The 22425-nt window shown below is 40.8% G+C and overlaps 4 protein-coding genes across 4 annotated transcripts in view; 2 read left to right on the forward strand and 2 right to left on the reverse strand.

The window, feature by feature from the left end:
* Positions 1–7848, forward strand: part of LOC109478709 (NXPE family member 3-like) — a 30538-nt gene extending 22690 nt beyond the window's left edge. The window contains exons 5-15 of the mRNA XM_019780417.1: positions 245–402; positions 1149–1368; positions 2056–2241; positions 2635–2797; positions 3374–3548; positions 3949–4007; positions 4132–4370; positions 5115–5238; positions 5850–5962; positions 6263–6466; positions 7341–7848. Coding sequence (XP_019635976.1) covers positions 245–402; positions 1149–1368; positions 2056–2241; positions 2635–2797; positions 3374–3548; positions 3949–4007; positions 4132–4370; positions 5115–5238; positions 5850–5962; positions 6263–6466; positions 7341–7463 — 1764 coding nt within the window. The 3' untranslated portion in view covers positions 7464–7848. The remainder of the gene's footprint in view (positions 1–244; positions 403–1148; positions 1369–2055; positions 2242–2634; positions 2798–3373; positions 3549–3948; positions 4008–4131; positions 4371–5114; positions 5239–5849; positions 5963–6262; positions 6467–7340) is intronic.
* A 1498-nt stretch (positions 7849–9346) lies between these two features.
* On the reverse strand, positions 9347–14170 carry LOC109478720 (ribonuclease Oy-like). The gene is made up of 4 exons (XM_019780432.1): positions 13837–14170; positions 11546–11835; positions 11128–11224; positions 9347–10637 (listed from the first exon to the last, which is right to left on the reverse strand). The coding sequence occupies exons 1-4, from the start codon at positions 14062–14064 to the stop codon at positions 10515–10517; spliced, it is 738 nt and encodes a 245-aa protein (XP_019635991.1). The 5' UTR covers positions 14065–14170; the 3' UTR covers positions 9347–10514.
* A 666-nt stretch (positions 14171–14836) lies between these two features.
* On the forward strand, positions 14837–22004 carry LOC109478719 (metallo-beta-lactamase domain-containing protein 2-like). Its single transcript, XM_019780431.1, has 6 exons — positions 14837–14941; positions 15123–15333; positions 16100–16260; positions 16700–16847; positions 21242–21422; positions 21747–22004. The coding sequence occupies exons 1-6, from the start codon at positions 14906–14908 to the stop codon at positions 21859–21861; spliced, it is 852 nt and encodes a 283-aa protein (XP_019635990.1). The 5' UTR covers positions 14837–14905; the 3' UTR covers positions 21862–22004.
* LOC109478710 (tubulin alpha-1A chain-like) lies at positions 17407–20419 on the reverse strand. The gene is made up of 3 exons (XM_019780418.1): positions 20287–20419; positions 19723–19945; positions 17407–18715 (listed from the first exon to the last, which is right to left on the reverse strand). The coding sequence occupies exons 1-3, from the start codon at positions 20287–20289 to the stop codon at positions 17586–17588; spliced, it is 1356 nt and encodes a 451-aa protein (XP_019635977.1). The 5' UTR covers positions 20290–20419; the 3' UTR covers positions 17407–17585.
* Positions 22005–22425: the final 421 nt, after the last annotated feature.

Consider the following 22425-nt stretch of genomic DNA (forward strand, 5'->3'; position numbering starts at 1 on the left):
GGTCACTGCGATTAATTTACTGTAGTATTTGGTAAGGCAATGAATACAAAATTTCAAAATTTTTTGGTATTATACTGTGTGAAAAAAATCACTGGCATCTAAAAACATATTTCTGGAAGAAATAGAATAGCTAGTCTAGTAACAGATTAACATTGTAATTATTTATAATGGATTTTATAGCCAGATATAGGATATAATATTATGAGGAAATATGTGGTGAAACAGTGTATTTCTCCCCCCTCAGCTGGCAGAAGTGGACCATTCCCTGTTTGGTTTTGGTAGCAGGGATGACCACAGTAGCATCTGGACCTACACCAAGTACAAGCAGTGGGCAGATGGCCAGAAACACTTCCCCCGACCACACCTCACACAGGAGGACAGGGACTACCTGGAGACTAACAGGTCAGGCTACACACATGTCCCATTCAGAAAAGACAGATGGATAAGCTAGCTTTGGTCCAAAAATAACACCAATGACATTTAGAGCACAGCAATTTAAGTTGTTGGTTGTCTGATTTTTTCAGAAAAAAATATGAAGTGACAGGGAGAAAAAATAAAAAAATAAAAACAGGTCTAGGCATCCTATCATAACCCCAAATGCTGCGATAGGAGCCATGAAGTCAATACAAAAGGCTGGGTCAGTATTTAAACAATGAATTTTGAACTTTTAATCAAACCAATGCATTGATAGATGGAAAAACTGTAACAACTAGGAAGAAAAGGGCTTTCCTCAATTGTTGGGGACAAAATATGAGCATTTTTGAGTCGATTCAGAACTAAAATCTTTTTTTTTTTGCAAATCAGAAAAAAAAAAACAAAGAGGCGAATCCAAGAACCAACAAATGAAATTGATCTAGCCTTATCTATAGAGAAATGACCTAGCTGAAGGTTTGGGGTTCATTAAGCCACACTGATTAATTTTTATGGATGACATCTTCTGAAGACCCCAAAACTAGTGTGTGCGGGTGAATAAAAAAGTCCAGCCAAAAAACAACGTGGTGATGAACTGCTCTCTCATTGGTCAAGCTGCTAATTGCCACTCTCTCATTAGTTGATCTTCTAATTGTGATGGACACTTGGGATGTCTAATCTGGATGTCTAACCTTCTTCGACGTATCATTCAGACTGTCCTTGCCTTCCAACTTTAGAAAAGAGGGGAAGAATTTCGACACGGCACAGGAGTGGGAACCCATCGACCCCGAGGATGTGTCCAATCCGAACAGAACGTCGACGGCGCAGTCTGTTGTCACGGAAACGTGGCTGGCAGAGACCGTGGAGGACGCATCCTCCAAACCCGTCCACTTACTCCACGTCACCAGCGGCGAGCAGACCAAGTTCCAAGTCATCAAGGAAAAATCCTCTTACGTTGTGAGTCACATAATGTTAACCTTCACAAAAGGAAAACATATTGTTTTTGCTCTGTTTCTGTTCTTCCTCTTCTTCTTCTCCTTCTCCAAACAAATAAGGTCAATGGCCTGAACCAGATGTCTGTCACCATGGTAACTAGTGTTGGGTTACATCATGTTGCAATCTTATAGCAGGAGGGATTTAGACTCCTGTCACCATACATATGAAAGTGTTTGAGTAAGAATTAACAGAGCAGATCATATGTTTTTTTCTTTATTTCAAGCACAGAGGCCCACATCATTACATAGTTAACAACAAGTAAACAAACAAACATACAAAGCAAAATACAGTTATACATGATTGTAGTAGATACAATGAAAAGTGATTTTGTTATTCAACCTCACATACAGAGAAGATCCCCTTTCCACTAGCTATAGACAGTGATTACTGAGCAACCTTTGAGCAACTAAAATTTTATTTGTGTTAATTATGATATTTGTCCATCAGTTACATTTGTAGATATCAAATGACCGGAAAAGGGTTTTAGAAGGATTTTTATTAATCAAAAATTAAAGAATAGTTACTGTATAACACAATTTTGCTGCTTTGGAAGTATGAAATCTTCAGTTAAACCTTTAGTACAGTTAGTATTTTGATGATCACAGCAGAATTGTTTGTAATGATAATCATGATGTTATATTTCCTCAGATGGGTGAAATCTTACAGGTTGCAATACAGGCCAGAGACTACAGGGGGCGCCCCAAGCCATATGGAGGAGACTCCTTCAGGACCAAGGTTCACACCCCTGAGAAAAAATCCAGCACCAGTGGGAGGGTGCAGGATCATGGGAATGGCAGCTATACTGTGGAATTTCCACTATGGTGGAGTGGGAAGGTCAGTAAGATTTTATATTTTTCTTGTGATTCTATTGTCTAAAAGTGATGATAACCTCAAAACATTAGCCTTATCCTGCTGGATAGCCTTTTATTAACTGTAATTCCTTATTTGCGGTACTTTATGTTCGCGTTTTTCACAGTCACTTTGGCGTAACCGAAAACCTATCATTGCCGTTAACGAATAATTTGCCAACTTTCTTTCTTCTGCACCTGCCACTGTGAACATATAGTTCCATAAACTTTTGCTACTGTGAACATAAAGTGAATTACAGTATGTGTACTGCACTTCAATTAAGCATTTGCCAACAGAAAGGTTGATGTATGACTTTTGGACTCAATGGACTACATTTGGACTTTTGGACACAATGTCTTTCTTGTCTGCCTTCTCCAGGTGCAGATTTCCATAATTCTAGAACATTCAAGTGAAGCCATAGCCGTCCTTCGCAGAATACGGGAGGTGCCCGTGAAGAGAATATTCTATGCGCAGTTTGAAGACTATGAGTACGGAATGCAGGAGGATTCCGAGTGCTTTTCACATCCCTACCCGGCAAATGGTCAGTGCCGTATGATGAAGACTTTTCTTTTCGTTTGCAAAATAAGTGTGTCAGAATCTTGTAATGAAATATTATATTATCTTACATGTAGTACCTTTGCTTGCACATCTTAACACACATAAGCTCATATAATGTCTTTGATAGATTCTCGACTATTGTGGCATGTTTTATCATGTTAGAGTAGTGTCGAGAATGGCTTCCAAATACCTCAGACCTCAAAATTGTGATAATCACATTTTCTTGCAAATCTTTCGAAAGTTAACGGTAAATATTAGTAGTCATCTACAACTGAGATGAAGCATTAAACGCTTTTTCAAGTATGTCAAAAGATAAAACTTTTCTTCCAACACAAAGAAATGTTCTCACCTAGAGCTTTTTCAAGTATGTTTAAAGTTAAACCTTTTGTTCCAAAACAAAGAAATGTTCTCACCTAGAGACTTCTCTTAAGTGTGACATCAACAATGGCCAAAGTTATCTTGTAAACATTGTAACAATTTTTCAAGCAGTTAGTGGTACTGAACTCTGTGATATCTTGGCGTCTTATTTCAAACTTCTTTAATATTTATTTTCTGACAGTGGAGAAGGACTCGTGGTGCAATTTCTCAGACGACTACTCTGGTGTGACATGGTGGTGTAGGAAGCCTGCGTCCCTGCCTTGTGACACCTTCGTGTTCTTTGGCTGTGACAACACCAAAACCAACTCTCTCGTAGAGAGTCTGCTGGCACCAGAGGAGTATGAGCTCTTCTTCTGGTAAGGGTTTGATGACTTTGAAAAGTACCATGATAGTGATACCATGTTGCTATTGCAGAGGGCATTGGTCCACCTGTAATTCTTATCGTAGTACATATAATACATACCTCTTGACATTAAAGAGTAAAAAAATAAAAAACTAAAGCACAAACTTTTAGTATAGAGTGCCCACATACATGTATGCATATATCTTAACAACTTACTTCATAAACAAAAAGCAAACTTGGTAACAATATCAGCTCACATTGTATCAATTCAAATCTCAAAGTGAGGTCTGTTTTATGTGCATTCAAGGAGATAGATGTTAAACCATGTGCACAATTATTTCATATTGCCTTGAATATTTTCTCTTTCTGTTTTTTTTATGAAACTGCTACCATTAACTGAACCTTTCTTTTAGGCCAAATTACAACTTTGCACTGGAGGGCTCAACAACCTACATCAATGTTGCAAAGAACTGTAAGTACGACCATTTTAGCTTGCAGCTAATCTTTATAATTATTTATAGCACACTGAATCAAGTTAATTTGGTGGTTCAGAAATGTCAGGAAATGACAAATTTTTAATAATGATTTTCTTACAGATGGGTCACATCCAAGACAAAAACTTCTCCCTCAACTACCTCCCTGTGGTGGAACCTTGTCCCATGCAGCGCCCTCTCCCATCTCTCAGGGGTACTACATGCATGATGTGTGGTACTCCAGCGAGTGTCGTGCCAAGCCCAATGTCTATCTCTCTAACTTCACAAGATGTCTGGCCAACAAAATGCTGTACATGTATGGAGATTCTACCTCGAGACAGTATTTTACCACCCTCAAAAGTGTAAGTAACTTCTTCAGTGTTTTTCGCGTGACCAAGGACATTATACAGATATGTATAATGTCCTTGGCGTGACCAATATATTGTTGACATCTATGTTGATGAAGGTTAGACATCCAGGTAAACAATACTCATAGCTAACTCAAACTCTACAACTGGATAAATTACGGAGATTACTTCCTGACATTTTGAGTGACATCCATCACTCTTTTTAAATGTTAGTAATGAACTAACAGAACTAGTCAATACTTATATATGAGCAACTGGAAAAACAGTTGAACATGAGAAAGGCATGTGACAGTTAAGTCAAATTAGTGAAGCTGAAGAAGAGTATTAGATGTCACTCAAAATGTCCAGAAGTAATATATGTGATTTATCTTGTATCCAGTTTGAATTACCTATGAGCATTGCTGACAGCACTTGTTCCAACTTCCATACTTGCACCTGCTTGCCTTTATAGTTACTTGATACACTGCAATTAAGTATACATTCATTTCACAAGGGGCATTTGCAGAGTATTTTAGGCTACAGTACCTTCCTTTTGCATTTTGATGTGTTTTCCTTTAAATCCAATATAAGGGTTCTAGAGAAATATTGTTTAAAGGATTAAAATATAATCTTTTCTTTACATGTGTTAAATATTCTACAGAATAACAGTGTCAAATTTGATATAAACTTCCTTTCCTCCTTCTCCAAATCCAGTTTGGATCATCCTTTGATAAACTACGTGGATTTTTTTCCTTGCAGATATTTGGCAGTAACATGTATGAACAGTTCAGCTCTGCAGACGAGAGGCTTGGTCCACGCATGGCTGTGGACAAGTCCCACAACTTCCACATGTACTGGAGGTTCCACAGTTTCCCCATACATGGTATGTAGATAGGGTTTTTTCTTACACATAACGAGGCCTGAAGGCCAATCCTAGTGGGTTACGGGTTACATGAAGACTGTAATTATTATATTTCTGTAATTATGATATTTCTGATATAAAAAAACTAACAGTATCTCTTCTCCCTAAGTCAGAAATATCATAATTGAGACTAGCTCAAATTCTCTTAGGAGTGTCAGGACTAACTGAACCACTAGGAGAAGCAGAAGGTGCTTGGGAGATTCCCTACCCCATTTTAAGCTAGAATGATTTTATCCACTCACATCAGGAAAGACCCCTACTCTTTTCGTTAAGTGTGGCGGGTTCTTTAACATGCCTGAGGTTTGGCTGACCTCAAACATGGGACCTCCATTTAACGTCTTATCCGAGGGACGTCCCTAAATGAAGATTTTTTACCTGAGTCAAGTGAGGAAAGTCATGTAAAGTGTCTTTCCCAAGGACACAAGATCGGTGACATGGCACACAGTGATCTGTTTTTGCACTATATGTTTTCTTTTAAAAACTCTGTGAAGAATCTAAGCTTTTGTATATACATGTACATGTATTTTACATGAGTATGTAGAAAATTGTTGTACGTGTATGTGTAATTGCAGGGTCTCACGGAGTCCTTGTGAGGGATGTGAAGAGTATAGTCAGGAGTCTGGATGACCTGAAGTGTGGGCCTGGGTGTGTCGTCCTCATCAGTGCTGTCTCACATTTCACTCAGGTCAGTACTGAGCACGTTGGCAGAACGTAGTATTCGCACATATAAGGTTAACACTCCATTCTGTAGTTAACTAATGTTGTGTTGGAAAAGATATCGTCTGTAACAACAGACTTTGGCAGCGGAAACAATGATGATCAACAATGATGTTGATCTTTTACTCCCCTAATGACATCATGATTATATTATTATAGTGCAATAAAAGGTGTAAAACAATGATGAAAATCTTACATAATATCGCTTTAAAGTTTTTCTATAGTTCTTATACATGTATGTAAAATGCACTCTGCACTATCCCCTCAGGAAACAATAGAAACGTACATCACCAGATTAAAAGCGATACGAGCGGCCATCAGGCGGCTACACGAGAGACATCCGGGCTCAAAAGTCATCCTAAAGAGCGTGAACACGCGGGAACACAAGAACCTGTCCATGCTGTTACAGACCAGCAACTGGTTCGCACACGAGCTGAACAACATCCTGAGGGAAGTCTTCAGTGGAGAGGAGGTGGGAGCAACCATTAGAATGCTATTACCTTTGCCAAGAAGGTTATGTTTTCAGTAGCATTTGTTTGTTTGTCTGTCTGTGAACAGCATAACTCAAGAAGCTTTCTATGCATTGTCATGAAAGTTGGTAGGTGGGCAGGTCTTGATGAGACCTAGAAATGATTAGATTTTGGGACCCCTGGCGGCTTGTGTTGATACTGCAGCAGAACTTCCGGTTTTGATATCTCGGGATCTGGGCACGCTACAACATGTAGAGTCACAAATTTTTGGTGGTAGATACCAGATAGCTCTTGTGCTCGGGAAGATGTGACATTAGTTTGGTCCCCCTAGCAACTTGTATATAATTGTAAATTCCTTTATTTTTGCAAGAATTTGATGTAGAGGTAGGAATGGAAAATAGACTTCTGCAGTGTCTTAAATTCTTGGTTGAAAGAATTCTGTAGAACTGTATGTAGTGATACAATGGTAAGACATACCGGTATTATAATTACTGTTGTGATGATTTTATGGGGAAGAGGTCATTGAGAAAACCACAAAAAGAAAACCACTGTGAACATTTCCAAGTTTACAGTATGTTTTAACCAGTGGTGGTGTTGTGGACATCATATCTTTACTTGTTTTTGTTTTTTTGTTTGTTTAGATCAAATGTAATTATAGACCCCATGGTATTCTCTCTTTTTGTGAACAAGAAATTAAAACAAAAATGGTTTGCAGATACAGTGTAAGGCTTTGCTTTATGAAGAAGAGATAAAAAAATGTTTTAGCATCATACATGTAGCAGTTTCCTTTTGAACAACAACTACGTATCTGTATGTTTTGTGTGTGTTTTTGAGCAGGATAACTTACTCAACTGTTACTGTTTTCATTTCTTACAGGTAACGTACCTGGATGTGTGGGACATGACAGCTTGCCATTATTCCACTGACAACATCCACCCCACATTTAATGTAGTTGTTAATGAACTGTCCCTACTATTATCACATATATGTCCACTATAGCAGTTAGGGTGTATAGATAGAAAGGCCACTGATAGCTGTGTCATAGTCTATTGTAAGTCTTTGTGATGTTGTTGTATAGGAATTTAGGGCTGTTCCATGACACAAGTGGGGGACAGGACACTTTGATGATTCTAGTATCCCCTGACTCATATATGTTTTGATAGTTTTTTTTTCTTAAATATTAAATAGTTAGAAGTCCTACACCCATTTTAATTGTTCTTGCCCTATGTTTTTTATGTGGAATATCCCCAAGGTTTTAGATATGAGAACAATGTATATACATGTATTTGATGCCAGCTTAAAAGGGTATTATTATTGTAACGTTGGAAATCATGGATCTAGTAACAAATGTATCTCTAAGTGATATTCTGCAGTGCAATTTGTGGAAGATACCGTACAGTTTTCCACTTTCCAGAGAAGCAAACTTCAGTATTTTTAACCCCTAGCACTCTACAGGTGCAATTGTTGTACATCATAGACTTTGTATTCATTACATACATGTAGGATTGAATAGGATGCTAGCATACTGCAGGTTAAAAAGCATCATGGTTCACAATCATGTAACAGTCAAAAGTACTACAATTTTGAATGAAGACTAGACTGTGTATAATGTGCAAGATGAGAAAGCAAAACTACAGAAGCCTACTACATTATTTTGTTTTGTACACCTTTTGAATAGTTGCTTTATGTTCCAACCTATTAAAATTATGGTACTAGTTTTTAAGGGTTATTCCATCGAACATTAAGATGACAAGGGGGCTGTAGGTAATGTGATTATCTTAAGGGTGGGAGGAGCTATTACTACTGTAGCATTATTGGTGAAGAGTAGCTTGTCAGCAGAACGTACTGCGCCTGCGCAAAACCGTGATTTTTCATTGGATGTTTGGTCAGCGTTGCATCAGAATTTTGCCTGTTGCAGACGATATCTTTTTCAACACAACATTTGGAAACTACAGTCAGGATGTTTAACCTTATATACACAAATATGACCTTATATGCGATGGTCTACCGAAGTGCTATGTACAATACATTACGGGTTTCACGCAGGTGCTGTACGTTCTGCTGACATGCTGTGAAGAGTGGGTGAAATGCTTGCCAGCCATATCCTTTTTTTTATCCGTAAATTCCACAAGTAGTTGTGCTGATACTACATGTAAAAGCAAACTGTATATTACCAGCACTTGTGTGCAATGTACCACATTTTTATTATCTCAATCTCACCGTTTTCATAGCTTGTAGCTATTCCATGAATTTCTATATGCATATTTATTTATTCTGAAACAAGGGGTTGGATATTGACAAACCAGGATTTGATATAAGTGTTCCCTTCAACTGAAAACGTGTTTGGGAGTTGCCACATACATGTACACTGGGTGCAATATGTTTTTGACTTTTATGGGAACCCTATACCGATAGTCATAAACTTGCCACATTGAGATAAAACACAGGCTATTGAATACATACTGGGTATTTATTTTTGTGCAGTATGTATATAATTATGTATTATGTGAATAAAAGGGGTATTTTTACTCAGTCTCAAAAAAGGTGTCTTTTTCTATTTGTGGATGGATTATTGTGTACAATATCATGTATAAAAGATTCACATTAAAAGACTTAGTTTGGAATCATGTATCAAATATATAATTTTCTTTGAAAAAGCAGAACGACTCATTTCAACAAGGAAAGGGAAGATTGAAAATAGCTAAAAACACAGAGGGACATGGGGATTTCTATATACATAATTAATCTATTATCATTTTATGGTTGGATGGTTTCATTTTATGTTTATATGAATAATATTTTATGAATAAAATATAATGAAAAAAAACCTACCCCCCTACCAAAAAAAAAAAGATTCACAAGAGAATACAAAGTTTCCATGGAATAAGAATTAACTTTATTGCAACAGTGAGCCTTAATACCCGGCATATAAATGTAAAAAAAGGACATGAACTTTTTGTTACAGTTCTGCAACCATTTAAACATACCAACACAAAAAGGCCACCTTAATTGATTTTCAAACAAATGTTTCACACTTCTTTAATATTAATCTATGTATAATTCATATAAATTATTTGTGGTCTCTGTGACTACGAGTCATTCACTGTTTTATGAAGATGAGAAATCTTTGATAACATTACCACCCTGAATTACATGTCTGTAAGAATATTGGAACACAAGGAACATACAAAATAAATTTTGCTGGAATTGACAGCATGCTAGCATAATTTTTCAGCTTTTACGTCCAAGAAAATGTGTCAATACTTTGACCTTCTTTGAATCCAAGCCTCAAGTAACCAGCACATTCCAATGCCAATAACTTAAAGCGACTCTTGATTCAACTGCAAGAAAAGAATAGACTTTGATTTCCTTGTACGATAAATGTTTACAGTCTTGCACAACACTGTTATGGAAATTATGGCACATGGATGTTTAAAATCATACTCTGATTGCATAGAATCTATTAACCATGTTATGACTACAGTGAAACCTGTCTTTCATGACCACTCAAAACACTATTATGGCAGACAGTGTACCAAGATTTCTAATGCTTAAGTCAGAGGAAAAATTGCCCAAAGGCCTGCCAAAAAGTGATGGCTAAGTGGACATTGTGTAGAGATGGTCACTAAGTGCAGGTTTCACTGTAATTCACTGAGGTACAGATAGGTGATTGTATTTGAACAAGATTGTAAGTTAAAAAAATGTTCACTTACTTATTTCTACTTGGCAATATATGAATGGAAACCTGTTGACTAATGTAACCACCTTGACTACGCTGATCCTAAAATGTTTTATCCTGACTGTCCATTACAATTAGCAGTTTAACAATAACCAATGATAACATGGCAATTAGTGGTTCAACCAATGAGAGAGTCTGTCAAATATATGCATTCGTACATTTTAACAGGTGGGCATAGCTATGGGATCAGTATATTGATTGTCAATGATTTGCGTGGTTTCAGGGCCAAATTACTTTCAAAATATATTCCCAACTAACTGATGCTAGCAGTTTCCTGAACATGCCAATCATAAAATGAAGATTGTGCAGCCTTAGTTGAAGGAAAATTGGAAGGGTGGGTACTGGATAGTCTCAGTGGTCCAACACAAGTCACCCTCACTCAAATACTTGTCACACTCCAGCAGGCCAAACTGTTTGTCCAAGCACAGCATCACCTGGGGGAAGATGTGATATTTCTGTTATCCAGGCCATTGAAACCTCTTGGGCATTGTGTATTGATCATTTTTTATAATTGTATAATGACAGATTTCACCTCAACCAAATTTTGCAACAGGAAAAACAAGGATGATCTGTAAAGGTCTCAAGGTATGGTAATGTTTCTTCCATGCAAGCAAATTTTTCCTGGCTGCCAATGTTTTGGGCAATCCATCAGATGCCTACATCAGGGTAATGATGTACATTTGTACATGTACATGAATGTCTGACAATTTGCTGGAACATTGTGAGAACACTGTGTATGTGTTTAAGGACTGTACTCAAATTCGTAGTGCCTGAACATGCGTCTTTGTAGATTCACTCACAGCCCTACTAGTAGAAGCACAGCCCTATAGCTAATGATAAGAAATCAAATGATTCCCCCAAAACCTGATGAACCTGTTTACAGACCTATCTGTTGTACACACAGGAGGATAAATGAATCATTACCTGGGAGATGTATTGTTTGTGTGCCTCTTTGTCCCAGTAACACTGCATAACGAACGACATGTTGTTCACATTCTTCCTGATGGCTCCCTCGACATCACTGAGGTATAACAAGTGTGGAGTATGAACATTTTTCTTAGCCAATTACATTCAACATTAGAAAGGGGGCTAGTTTTAGTTTATAGGGCTAGTATCCTGGAAACGTGTCAGTGTAAATTCATTTAAGTTTCAAATATATAACCAAGAAAGATGGTAATCGTATGGTTACGATGATTTTGGGTGGCTACCTATGGATTACCAAGGAGGTTTAAAAAAGGGTTTTTTTAACCTCCTTGGGAGTACAAAGACTAAAAAAGCCTGATTAGGCCTTATGAAATGGGCATGCAGGCCCTCCTCCAATAGATAAAGCCTAAAGACCTACTTGTAAGAATATGCCTTTTCTGCATTTGGCACGATGTGATTGCTGGCTAGCATCTCTGTGATGTTGTACTTTGCATTGAGCCTGAGTCCCTCAGCAAAGTAGTTGTGTTCCCCGTGTATAGCAGGCAGCGAGGCTCCACACGTGCCGTGTTTGGTCCACTCGTGGTCCCACAGGTTGTTAGTCTTTATCAAGTTGGGCCAGTAGAGACTCATCTGTGGCCTCAGGTCTTCGATCAGGCTTTGGTTGAAGTGCCACGAGCTGTTACAGAAGTTGGGAGCCTCTTTCTTCATCTGTAAACCAGACAACATAGATTTTATTTATTTATTTATGTATCAATCTTACAAACAAATGGGTAGTCCCTTCAGCCGTAGTCATTGATATGTGACCATAGTAGACGTATTCTAGTTGATATGTAATAAAATACTGTTAATCATTAAGCATTCCTGCACAACTGATGAATTAGAAATATTTCACATATTGTAATTCACTTTATGTTCACGTTAGCAAAATTTCACGGAACTATATGTTCACTGTGGTGACAGGTGCAGGAAAAAGAAAGTCCAGGAATTATTTGTTAACTGTATTGATAAGTTCACTGTACAGAAGTGACAGTGAAAACAGTGAACATCCACAGTGAAAAAAATCAGGAATTATAGTATTGATTACACAAATAAGATCCTCATTTGCATTAAGTATATCAGTTGATCTCTTTTATGGGGGCCCCCAGGGGGGGTCCCGACAACGCTCTACGCTAAATTTTGAGAGCCGGCTACGTATTACGCTGAATTCAGAAAGCCTCTCTACGCTCTACGCTAAATTCGAAAGATTCCCAACGCACTATGCAGAACTCAGTCCCCTAGCGACTGCATGTTTGCGTGAAAACCTTTTGATTTATCACATGTAGAGGTGATATAACTTGAATTAAAAGTAGTAATGCTAACCGGCGGTCACTTCCTTATACATTGAAAGTATAGAATACAAAACGGGGTATTCAGTATTACCGCAGGTACCAACTTGACCGCGAGTCGATCGCCCGAAGATCGGAGGGCGATCCGTGAATGGAGGTAACATGGCCGTAGCCAGGATTTTGAAGGGGGGACCAACCAGCGCCGAAGGCGCGAGGCGAGCGCCGAAGGCGCGAGGTTCCTAGGGGGGTCCGGGGGCATGCTCCCCCGGGAAATTTTGAAAAATGAACCTTCTGAAATGGCTTTTCCTGCGTTTTTATATAATAGAGGGTTTCAAAGAAAAAAATCAGAGATAACTTTTTCAATGACAAAGTGAGCCGTTTTCCTACGACGGATTACAGCCTTGCTGGTGACACGAATCAGTCCGTCTTTTAAAAAGAAAAATCTTGGACCTTTAGATAAAAAGTGGACCTTTGAGCCTTTTGGGGTTGTCGTCCGGTAGAAAAGCAGGCTGCAAACAATACAGCGTAATTTGTCAAAACGACTCAGCTGCCGATTGCTGACGGTCCCGCGTTACCCATCACCCGCACAATGACGGGGATGACATTGCTCTTTTCGGGAGTGTCCTCCATTACCCTGGCCGTTGATCAGCAATGATGTTCCCGCTAAGAAACGTCTTGCGGGCCCCTATTGGGCCTTACAAGTCATGTGGTTCTAAGGCCTTCTACCCTCTTCATCTGTGGCCATCTGTGGCGTTTGGCCAATGGTCCTCCTGTACGTCACCGATGGTAAGGTCAATCTCGTACCCAGCGCACTGTGACCCATGTGTTGCCTTGTTCTTGCGTATGGCTCTGGGAACAAGTCTAGTGGATTGTTCGATTGTATAGAAGGGGGTAGAGCAAGAAAGACCTCGAGCGCCGCGACAACCCGGCACTTGCGAGGCCTTGAGTTCCCGTTTGCAGCTTGGATTACGCTCTACGCACAATTAATCGATTACGCTTTACGGTTAATTCCCGATAGCTACAACGCATTACGTAGAATTAAAACGGCGAATTACGCTCTACGCCAAATGCGCCAATTACGCTCTACGTTGAATTAGAGGGTCCGTCTACGCTCTACGTAGAATTAAAACGGCCGATTACGCTCTACGGAAAAGGGCTTGGGGGCCCCCTTTTATAACCCCATGATCATATGCTCCTGACCCAATGATTTGTCTAATATCTTAAAAAAAGAAGGCATAATATAATAATGTCCTTTATAAACCATTTCCTTATATCAAAATTCAAATCAATTCAATCTAAAAGTAACGTCAGCAATAACATGTAACAGTTAATTAACGGCCGTTTATAATATATTTCATTCATTTCATTCTCTATGCCACCCCACCTGTGAAGGCCAGACACCGTGGATTGTCCATCCTGTGACATTCTTGGGGATCTGAACCTCTGGTCCAGTCTGCAGCCGGAAAGTCTCCGGCCACTGTTGGGTGAACACCATAAAATCGAAGTGGTCATCTTTAACTTTGGACCCAGCGACGTTTGTGCCTTGTTTTTGTTCAGCATACATAAGCAAAGAAACGAAAAACACAGCCAAAGGCGGTAGATACTTCCTCATGTCGTCTCTGAATAAGGGAAATCTAGCAAATTAAGACTAAAATGAGGGAAGAGTGGCGGAAACGAAACAGAAGTCGAAGTTCTGGTTTCAGCAGTGTCCGTTTTTCAACTAACATCACATGATCCCTGAACTTTGAACCTAATATTGTGACCCTTGCTCGCTGTTACGTCACTGTCGTAATAATTACTTTATTCCACAACAAATGTATATAAAAGACGTGGGCCGCCTTTTATTACGTAACAATAATTCTAGAAGGCTACAGGAAATTGTACATTGTAGAATAAGACGATATAACGTTATAATTGCACAGTCTTTGGTGGTTTACTTGCCGCAAAACGTGTCAGAAAACATACTTCCGGGTTGCAGACGACACTGGCCCCTGGCACTGCAAAGATAAACACAAATCTAGACCCTGTTTTGTCACATTATCTGCGACACCCGCGAATAGTTAATATTTCCGTGCCCATAGCGACATAATGCAGCATCTGGATACTCGGTGATCAAGGTAAGAATACTCATATGATTTGTTTCAGTGTAGAAACTCTCCTTATTTTTATTTTGCTCAGAAGAAAGAGCATCCCTATTCACAATATTGCAAACAACTTTATCACAATTCTATGATGTGCAACATTCGATAGGTAAGAAATAACCACCACAACATCAATGGCGTTATGTGTAGTTGTGTGTTCTCATGCTGATACAGACGGAAACAATCTAGAAGTATTTTTTATCTTGAATTTTGAAAGAGAAGAAAAGAAGTGGACAGCCTAATGATTTCTGAGCGCTGAAGAGTCCTCTCCTTCCCAGAGTTCCAGAGAGCTGACCAGAGGACCGGGTTACCATGGCAATGGCAGACCAGTGGTTTTCTGCAAGTCAGGTGATCATTTTATCTCTGGCCCATTTTTGTTGTTTTTAGGTCTAACTTAATAAATGAGAAATCAAAACTGTTAGCTTGTATCCTTGGTCTAGGCAAGAACTGTTCACAAGATAGGTTTCAATCTCCTTTTACATAACATGCAAGGTTCAAATCTTGGTTAATATTTCTCCTCATCTGTCAGGTAGCAGAGGGAGTACACCTGGTCCGTGAGAGGTTCTACCATTCCGGTAACCAGGCCAACATCTGGGTGGTGCAGGGGACAGAACAGGACGTCGTCGTGGATACAGGGCTGGGTATACAGAACCTGCGGGGGTTCCTGGAGGACCAGGAGCTGATTGGGAACAAACCCACCCTGGCAGTGGCCACTCACGTCCACTTTGACCACTCAGGGGGTGAGGACTTAATTGGTTTGGCCGCATACCAACTCAGAAAAGAACAAAAACTAGTCATGCCTTCAAGTACCAGAGTTATCAACCAAGGATTGAGGTGTTCAGAAACTCATTGGAATTCCCATGAACTACATGTATGGCAGAGTGGAACTTGCTGTCACCAAGTACATTAGGGAAATTATCATTAGATAGCTTTAAACAAGGAGCTTTCATCGTGATGAAAGCTCCTTGCTTTAAACAATCATTGAATGTTTAGTCAAGGAGCTTTCATCACCAAGGAGCTTTCATGGTTTAGTCTACAGTTAGATGTTCAAAGGCTAGGTGTATCAAGTTGTTCAGTGTAATGTAGCTAGCTGCCGCCGTGCTGCGTGCCTGTAAAGCTGGTATGTTATGCCAATGGGTGGTCATACCGGTTGTACAGATACAGAAGTTAATTTCTTGGTTCTTTGATTTGCCTTGGTCATTTTTTTCTGATTTGCAACAATAGATGTCTATGATGATGAAAAGGTCAAGCCTTGTCCAAAGCCAGCACACATGCAAGAAATGGTGACTTTTGGTGGAATTTTTTTCCTCGCACAATGGTGGAACAATAGTTTCTGTACTTTTATATAGTTCAAGTTGTTACGTATGCATACATGTTGCATGTAATATATGTTTTCGAGGGCTCCTCAATAAAGCAGTACTATGACACTGAGATGGGTCAACCTGGGTAAGTAAAACAGAAACAAACACCTAGCTGAACATTGAGACTGTACCAGTTTTTCCTCAGGTCTGTATCAGTTTCCAGAAGTTGCCATCCACAAGAATGAGGTTGAAGCCTTAGAAAAGGGCGACAACTTTGAGACTGTGACGTTCTTATCTGACTCTGAGATTGTCCCACCTCCCACCAGGAAATGGAAAGCAAGCAACTACAGAGTCAGAGCTTCTAAGGTATTCCTCAGCACTTACAATGATGATGCTTTTACAAGTACAAAATGTAGTCATGGCCATTCCTTGTCATTCAAGACGGGGGTAATGTTACGATAGTGATTCTCTGGTAAGTTTATCAAACCATATCGCATTTGTCATTGTGTTGCAGGTGTAGAAAAATTGCTTGTTTACTCTCTGCTAGTTTGTCTTTCTTGGTACCATAAATAGGGGACGATAGTGTGTGGGTTGTTTTTGCATTGCCTGTTATAAAATTGTGCTAAAACTTAAAAGCACTGGTAAATGTTATGTACTTGGTATGACAGGAAGGTTCAATTATGCAGACTTTTTTCAGTTTTCTCGGCTATATTCTATGAGTACCTTCCATATTGATGGAAGATAGCCCCTCTGCTAAGTTACACCAAATGTCTTCAAACAGATGAAATTTTGGTCTGTTGTTCAGGTAACTCGGACACTTGAGGAAGGTGATGTCATTGACCTGGGAGACAGGAGGCTACAGGTGTTACATGTACCTGGGCACTCACGTGGCTCTATTGTCCTCCATGACCAGGTCAACAGACAACTGTTCAGCGGAGATACGGCCTACATGGGTAAGTGGGACGGTTAACCAGTCAAGCAAGGCACAGGGGTCAGAATATTCTCAATACTGTCATGTCACTTTGATTTGTTGTCAGGTTTTATTCCACAACTCATGGAGCAATAGCCTGGGTGGCATCCTATTTGGATACTGGGGCTCCCATACTTTCTCCCCAAAAATATATGAAAGCCCTGGTATATGTGTAGGATGGCACCCAGGCTATTGGAGCAGAGGAAGGTTATGTGTACTCTGTACTGAGAACTTTGGGATTAATCAAATAAAGCCTAGCATGTGTTGCAATCTGTCCCTGCCAGGAGCTTCAAACTTCCTGCCACCATCCACTTTAGAAGGGCTAAGTAGGCAATGCCAATTTTATACTGTTATGTTCTTGCTAAGCTACACTGGACAGGGCCATATGACCAGTGTTCATGATTCTGCTAATCTCACTACCTGAAAGTTGAAACAACAAACTAATCTCTTGCTAGGCTACACTGGCAAGGCTATATCACCAGTGTTCATAATCCACTTCTCTCACTACAGTGAAATAGAAAAAGTTCTCAACAAAGAAGAAGTACATTTCATCCTTTTTATTCCTCTCCATAAAAACACTCAACTGAGTGTTTACAACATTCTCAACTTTTAACCTTTTTTTTACTTTTAACATTCTTTCTTTACTTCAACAAAAGCAACATCACGCATGTTTCTTGTGTATGCGAGTGTGGTTTTGCCAGTTCTCTGGGGGTTGAGGTGTTTAATACTCCTCTCCCTCCTCCTCGCCCTCGCCTTCCACGGAGTCGACGCCGACCTCCTCGTAATCCTTCTCCAGGGCGGCCAAATCTTCACGGGCCTCGGAGAACTCTCCCTCCTCCATACCCTCACCGACGTACCAGTGCACGAAGGCACGCTTGGCGTACATCAGATCGAACTTGTGGTCAAGACGGGCCCAGGCCTCAGCGATGGCGGTGGTGTTGCTCAACATGCACACGGCACGCTGCACCTTGGCCAGGTCACCGCCGGGCACCACGGTGGGTGGCTGGTAGTTGATGCCGACCTTGAAACCAGTGGGGCACCAGTCGACGAACTGGATGGTACGCTTGGTCTTGATGGTGGCGATGGCGGCGTTGACGTCCTTTGGCACAACATCTCCACGGTACAGCATGCAGCAGGCCATGTACTTGCCGTGACGGGGATCGCACTTCACCATCTGGTTGGCTGGCTCGAAGCAGGCGTTGGTGATCTCAGCAACGGACAGCTGCTCGTGGTAGGCCTTCTCTGCGGAGATGACTGGGGCGTAGGTGGCCAGGGGGAAGTGGATACGTGGGTAGGGCACCAAGTTGGTCTGGAACTCAGTGAGATCCACGTTCAGGGCACCGTCGAAGCGGAGGGATGCGGTGATGGAGGAGACGATCTGGCCAATCAGACGGTTGAGGTTGGTGTAGGTCGGGCGCTCGATGTCCAGGTTACGGCGGCAGATGTCGTAGATAGCCTCGTTGTCGACCATGAAGGCGCAGTCGGAGTGCTCCAGGGTGGTATGGGTGGTCAGGATGGAGTTGTAGGGCTCCACCACGGCAGTGGACACCTGGGGGGCTGGGTAGATGGCGAACTCCAGCTTGGACTTCTTGCCGTAGTCGACGGACAGACGCTCCATCAACAGGGAGGTGAAGCCAGAGCCGGTGCCACCGCCGAAGGAGTGGAAGATGAGGAAGCCCTGCAGACCGGTGCACTGGTCAGCCAGCTTACGGATGCGGTCCAGGACCAAGTCGACGATCTCCTTACCGATGGTGTAGTGGCCGCGGGCGTAGTTGTTGGCGGCATCCTCCTTACCAGTGATGAGCTGCTCGGGGTGGAACAGCTGGCGGTATGTGCCAGTACGGACCTCATCTGGGGAATAGAAAGCAATTACATTAAGTATGGACAAACTCATTGGTATGCAAGCGGCAGCCACCAATTAACTGAAGAGGAGAAAAAAAAATCTTATCAACATGCCAAGCAGAAATATTAACATATGTCTAGTAGAGAGGTCATGACCAGAATTAAACAAAGTGAGCACATCACTTGTGCCTATGTAACAGAACAAATTGAAAATTTTCAACCATATCCAACTGAGATATATTCATATGACTAATGTTAAATAATGTCCTAAAAAAAAGATGACTAATGATGTGCCAGGAAAAAAAAAGGTCATAGAGAGGGTAATGGGTATGTGGTATCTAATATACCAACCCAAGCCACTGAGTATCAGGTACCCCTATCATAGACTCTCGTTGCAGGATGCCTGTATTGAACATGATGCAATTTAATGCCCCATCTGCTCATGCCTCAAAGGAAACCAATGGATGAGTCAGGCCCCCTGACACATCATCTATAATCTCATGTAAATGAGATTGGGCCATTTGTTTGCCGAGTTAATTTACTAGTCACTTAGGACTACCAGAAAATTTGCGTTCTAAACTCAAAATGAGAGATCGGCTCGGTTGAATTATATCAATTATCTCCCGCCACATGACCATATTTGGGCAAAGGACATGACATCATTTCCCTAGCTGGGGCATGACTCACAAAATTTCGAAATTTTCTTTTATTCTCCAACATGAATCGTCGTTCCTGTAGAAATTATTATATTAGTAGCGAACACAGCAATATTATTCAGTTATTTGAGTGCGGTGGAATTTGGAGAGCCCCCGAAAAGCAAATTTACATGACGGGCGGCCCGCCCTCAGCACGACGTGGTTTGAATCGCGAGACAGTGACGTGGAAAATTAGCAGGAAACCGCCATTTTTTGACCGTTAATTTTTTTCACAGCCGATAGAAATCTGACTGAAATCGTGGTAAATTACTTGTATTTCATCAGAAAATCGTTTGAAATCGGGGGAATATAATTTCTTACCGACTACAGTGGGCTCCAGATCCACGAAGACGGCACGGGGCACGTGCTTGCCGGCGCCGGTCTCGCTGAAGAACGTGTTGAAGGAGTCGTCCCCACCGCCGATGGTCTTGTCGCTCGGCATCTGGCCATCAGGCTGGATCCCGTGCTCCAAGCAGTACAGCTCCCAGCAGGCGTTACCGATCTGGACACCAGCCTGGCCGACGTGGATAGAGATGCACTCACGCTGGAAAGGAGAGAGGGAAACATGAGGATCGAACTCCGCCATGACGGAAAATCTGTAAATTTTATCAAGGTGTGGCCGGCGTGGTGACCGTGCCTCCCTTCCCGATCGCAGTCCTTAGCAGGTTGTCTGGCACAAATTTAACCTCAAAATTTACGGGAAAAGGATGTTTTAGCTTCAATCGTCGATGTGTGATCGTAAAATTTCAGCGAAGAAAAGAATCTTCGGAACCACGTCTCTGATTTTTACGTCTCTTTGAGGGACGGGTTAAAATGTTCAGATTACGGCTAAGCGTGCGGACAAATCTCGCTAAAAATTTCACAAAAGTATGACAGTAGACTTACCATGATTGGTTCTTGTTAGTTTGGCGAGGATTTCACACAGAAATTGCGTTGAAGGCTTGGAATAACGGTCACTTCCGACTGTTGAGGAGTCTCAGTGAACGAATATGTGCCTTCCAACCGTCGTCGGTGGAATTTATACCGCCAGTTCTCCCTGTCGCCTGGGGAATATGCAAATCAATAAATTCAGCACAGTGATTGGCCAGTAGGCATCATGTGATGAAATAGGAGTGGCAGAGAGAACAAAATGATGTCATTTTCCAGCGCTATGATTGGTCAGTTTCGAATCGTTAGTTACGAACGCGCCCAATAAACAGTGACAAATAGCAACGGTCTCTGGGGAAAAGATGCGTCATTATGTTGTCACGTCGTCAGGTCACGTGATTGGTTTGGACGTCTCCAGGGAACTTGTCAAACAGGTGTTTGATTTGTTTTCAAAACAAATCTCTTTGGGAAGGGGTAATATTCTTGCTATTACGGGTCAAATGAAGGCTATTGAATCCTCGAATGGACAAAAGCGAGAGAAAAAGGGCCAAGAAGATTTGACTTGGCCAACTCTATGTCACACTTGTCAGGGTTGTGAAGATTATTTACTTTTGGAGATTTGTATATTTTTCTTGTGAGCAAGGAGCTTTAAATAGTTCTGAGCAAGGACATTATCTGAGTGAGTGTGTTAAATAGTTTTCCCTCAACTTTGCAAAAGGCTATGGTTGTCTAAAGCTTGTCCAAAGTGTGTTTGTTTCCTGATTTATATAAACCTCCTTGGTATAAAGAAAGAAAGAAAACTATGCATATTGACACACACAGACACAGAACCACACACAACTAAAAAGAATACTAGTATGCAGACTTTTCAATTCCACTGGCCAGCTTCAGAGCAACTTGTTTTACAGAGTCACTGTGGTATAGATCATAGGGAAATTTAAATCTGTTGTTTGGGAACTTGTTCCTCATGTAGGTTCTCTGATTGACTGGCTGCCCTACTCCTGTGTGTCAGACTACGTCCAGTCATGTAGAAGACTACAGGCCCTGGCTCCTGACATCCACACAGTCTTCCCTGGACACTTTGAGACTTTCAGTGGACAAAGGCTAGAATCCATGCTCACTGACTACATTAATTCTGCAGGAGTTCTCCACAGGTAAGGCTCGAGTTGTGGACAGGTGATTGTATATCAACAGTGGTTGCTATGCCAACAATGTCAACAAAAGTGCTTCTTTGGGTCTGCTTGGCCCTTGCTACTCAAGGATTTAAGTTACTTGGTATTAGCAGTTTCTGGAATGGTTAGGGAAAAAGAACGAAGCATAGAATAATGCTTTTTAGATTTGATTACATTGAATGTTAGGATTGTGCTTTGTACAATCTTTATTCACTCTGAATTTAAGGGTTACTGTGATCATTTGGAAGAGGGCATTGTCAACCGCTTCTCCTTAAACTTCTGATTAAAGTACTGATTGTTTTACAGAGCAACAGCAGGAGTGATGGGTGCTCTGTCCTCCATAGTGTTGAGGGGAAGAAACACTAACAACATTCCAGCCAAGTGCTGTTTCTATGGCTGTTGTTGTCACTGCTGTTTGTAGACTTCAGTCAAACACCACGGATGAGTTGTGCAGTTCAGAATAGGTTTAACAGCTTGGTTTACAGTTAGCATTCCTGGTCATTCTGAACATCTCTTTTCCTGGGAAGAAATTGGAAGCGGACTGGAGCATGTTTGCCATCAGAAAGACAGGTGGGATTTGGCTTTTTTGTGATTTGCCAAAATTGTTTTGTTTTTTTCAATGATTTTGAGATGTGGGTGGAAGAAGAGCTGAGTAAGCCAGTCAATGTAATTAGTAGACATCGAGAGAAAACCTAGCCCATAAGTGGTTGTATCAAGGAATGGGTTAAAATCCTTTTTAATATAGGTCAAGAATGAGCTGGACACCTTGTTTTCTTTGCCTTACAAACTAGACCAAAGTATCTTTTAAGGGAAATATAGTACACAATTACTGGTAAGACTATTTTTTTCTAAAGTTTGAACTAATGGTCATTTGAACAGCTTCTATTCTGTGATGTATTAGATAGTATGAAGAACTGTTTGGGCATCCCCCAGTTTCAGGCATGTGATTTCAGAGGGGAAATTCTGTATAGTGATGTGTTCCAAA

Source organism: Branchiostoma belcheri, unplaced genomic scaffold, assembly GCF_001625305.1.
Source record: "Branchiostoma belcheri isolate BF01 breed outbred unplaced genomic scaffold, Haploidv18h27 scaffold45, whole genome shotgun sequence".
Taxonomy (NCBI): Eukaryota; Metazoa; Chordata; class Leptocardii; order Amphioxiformes; family Branchiostomatidae; genus Branchiostoma; species Branchiostoma belcheri.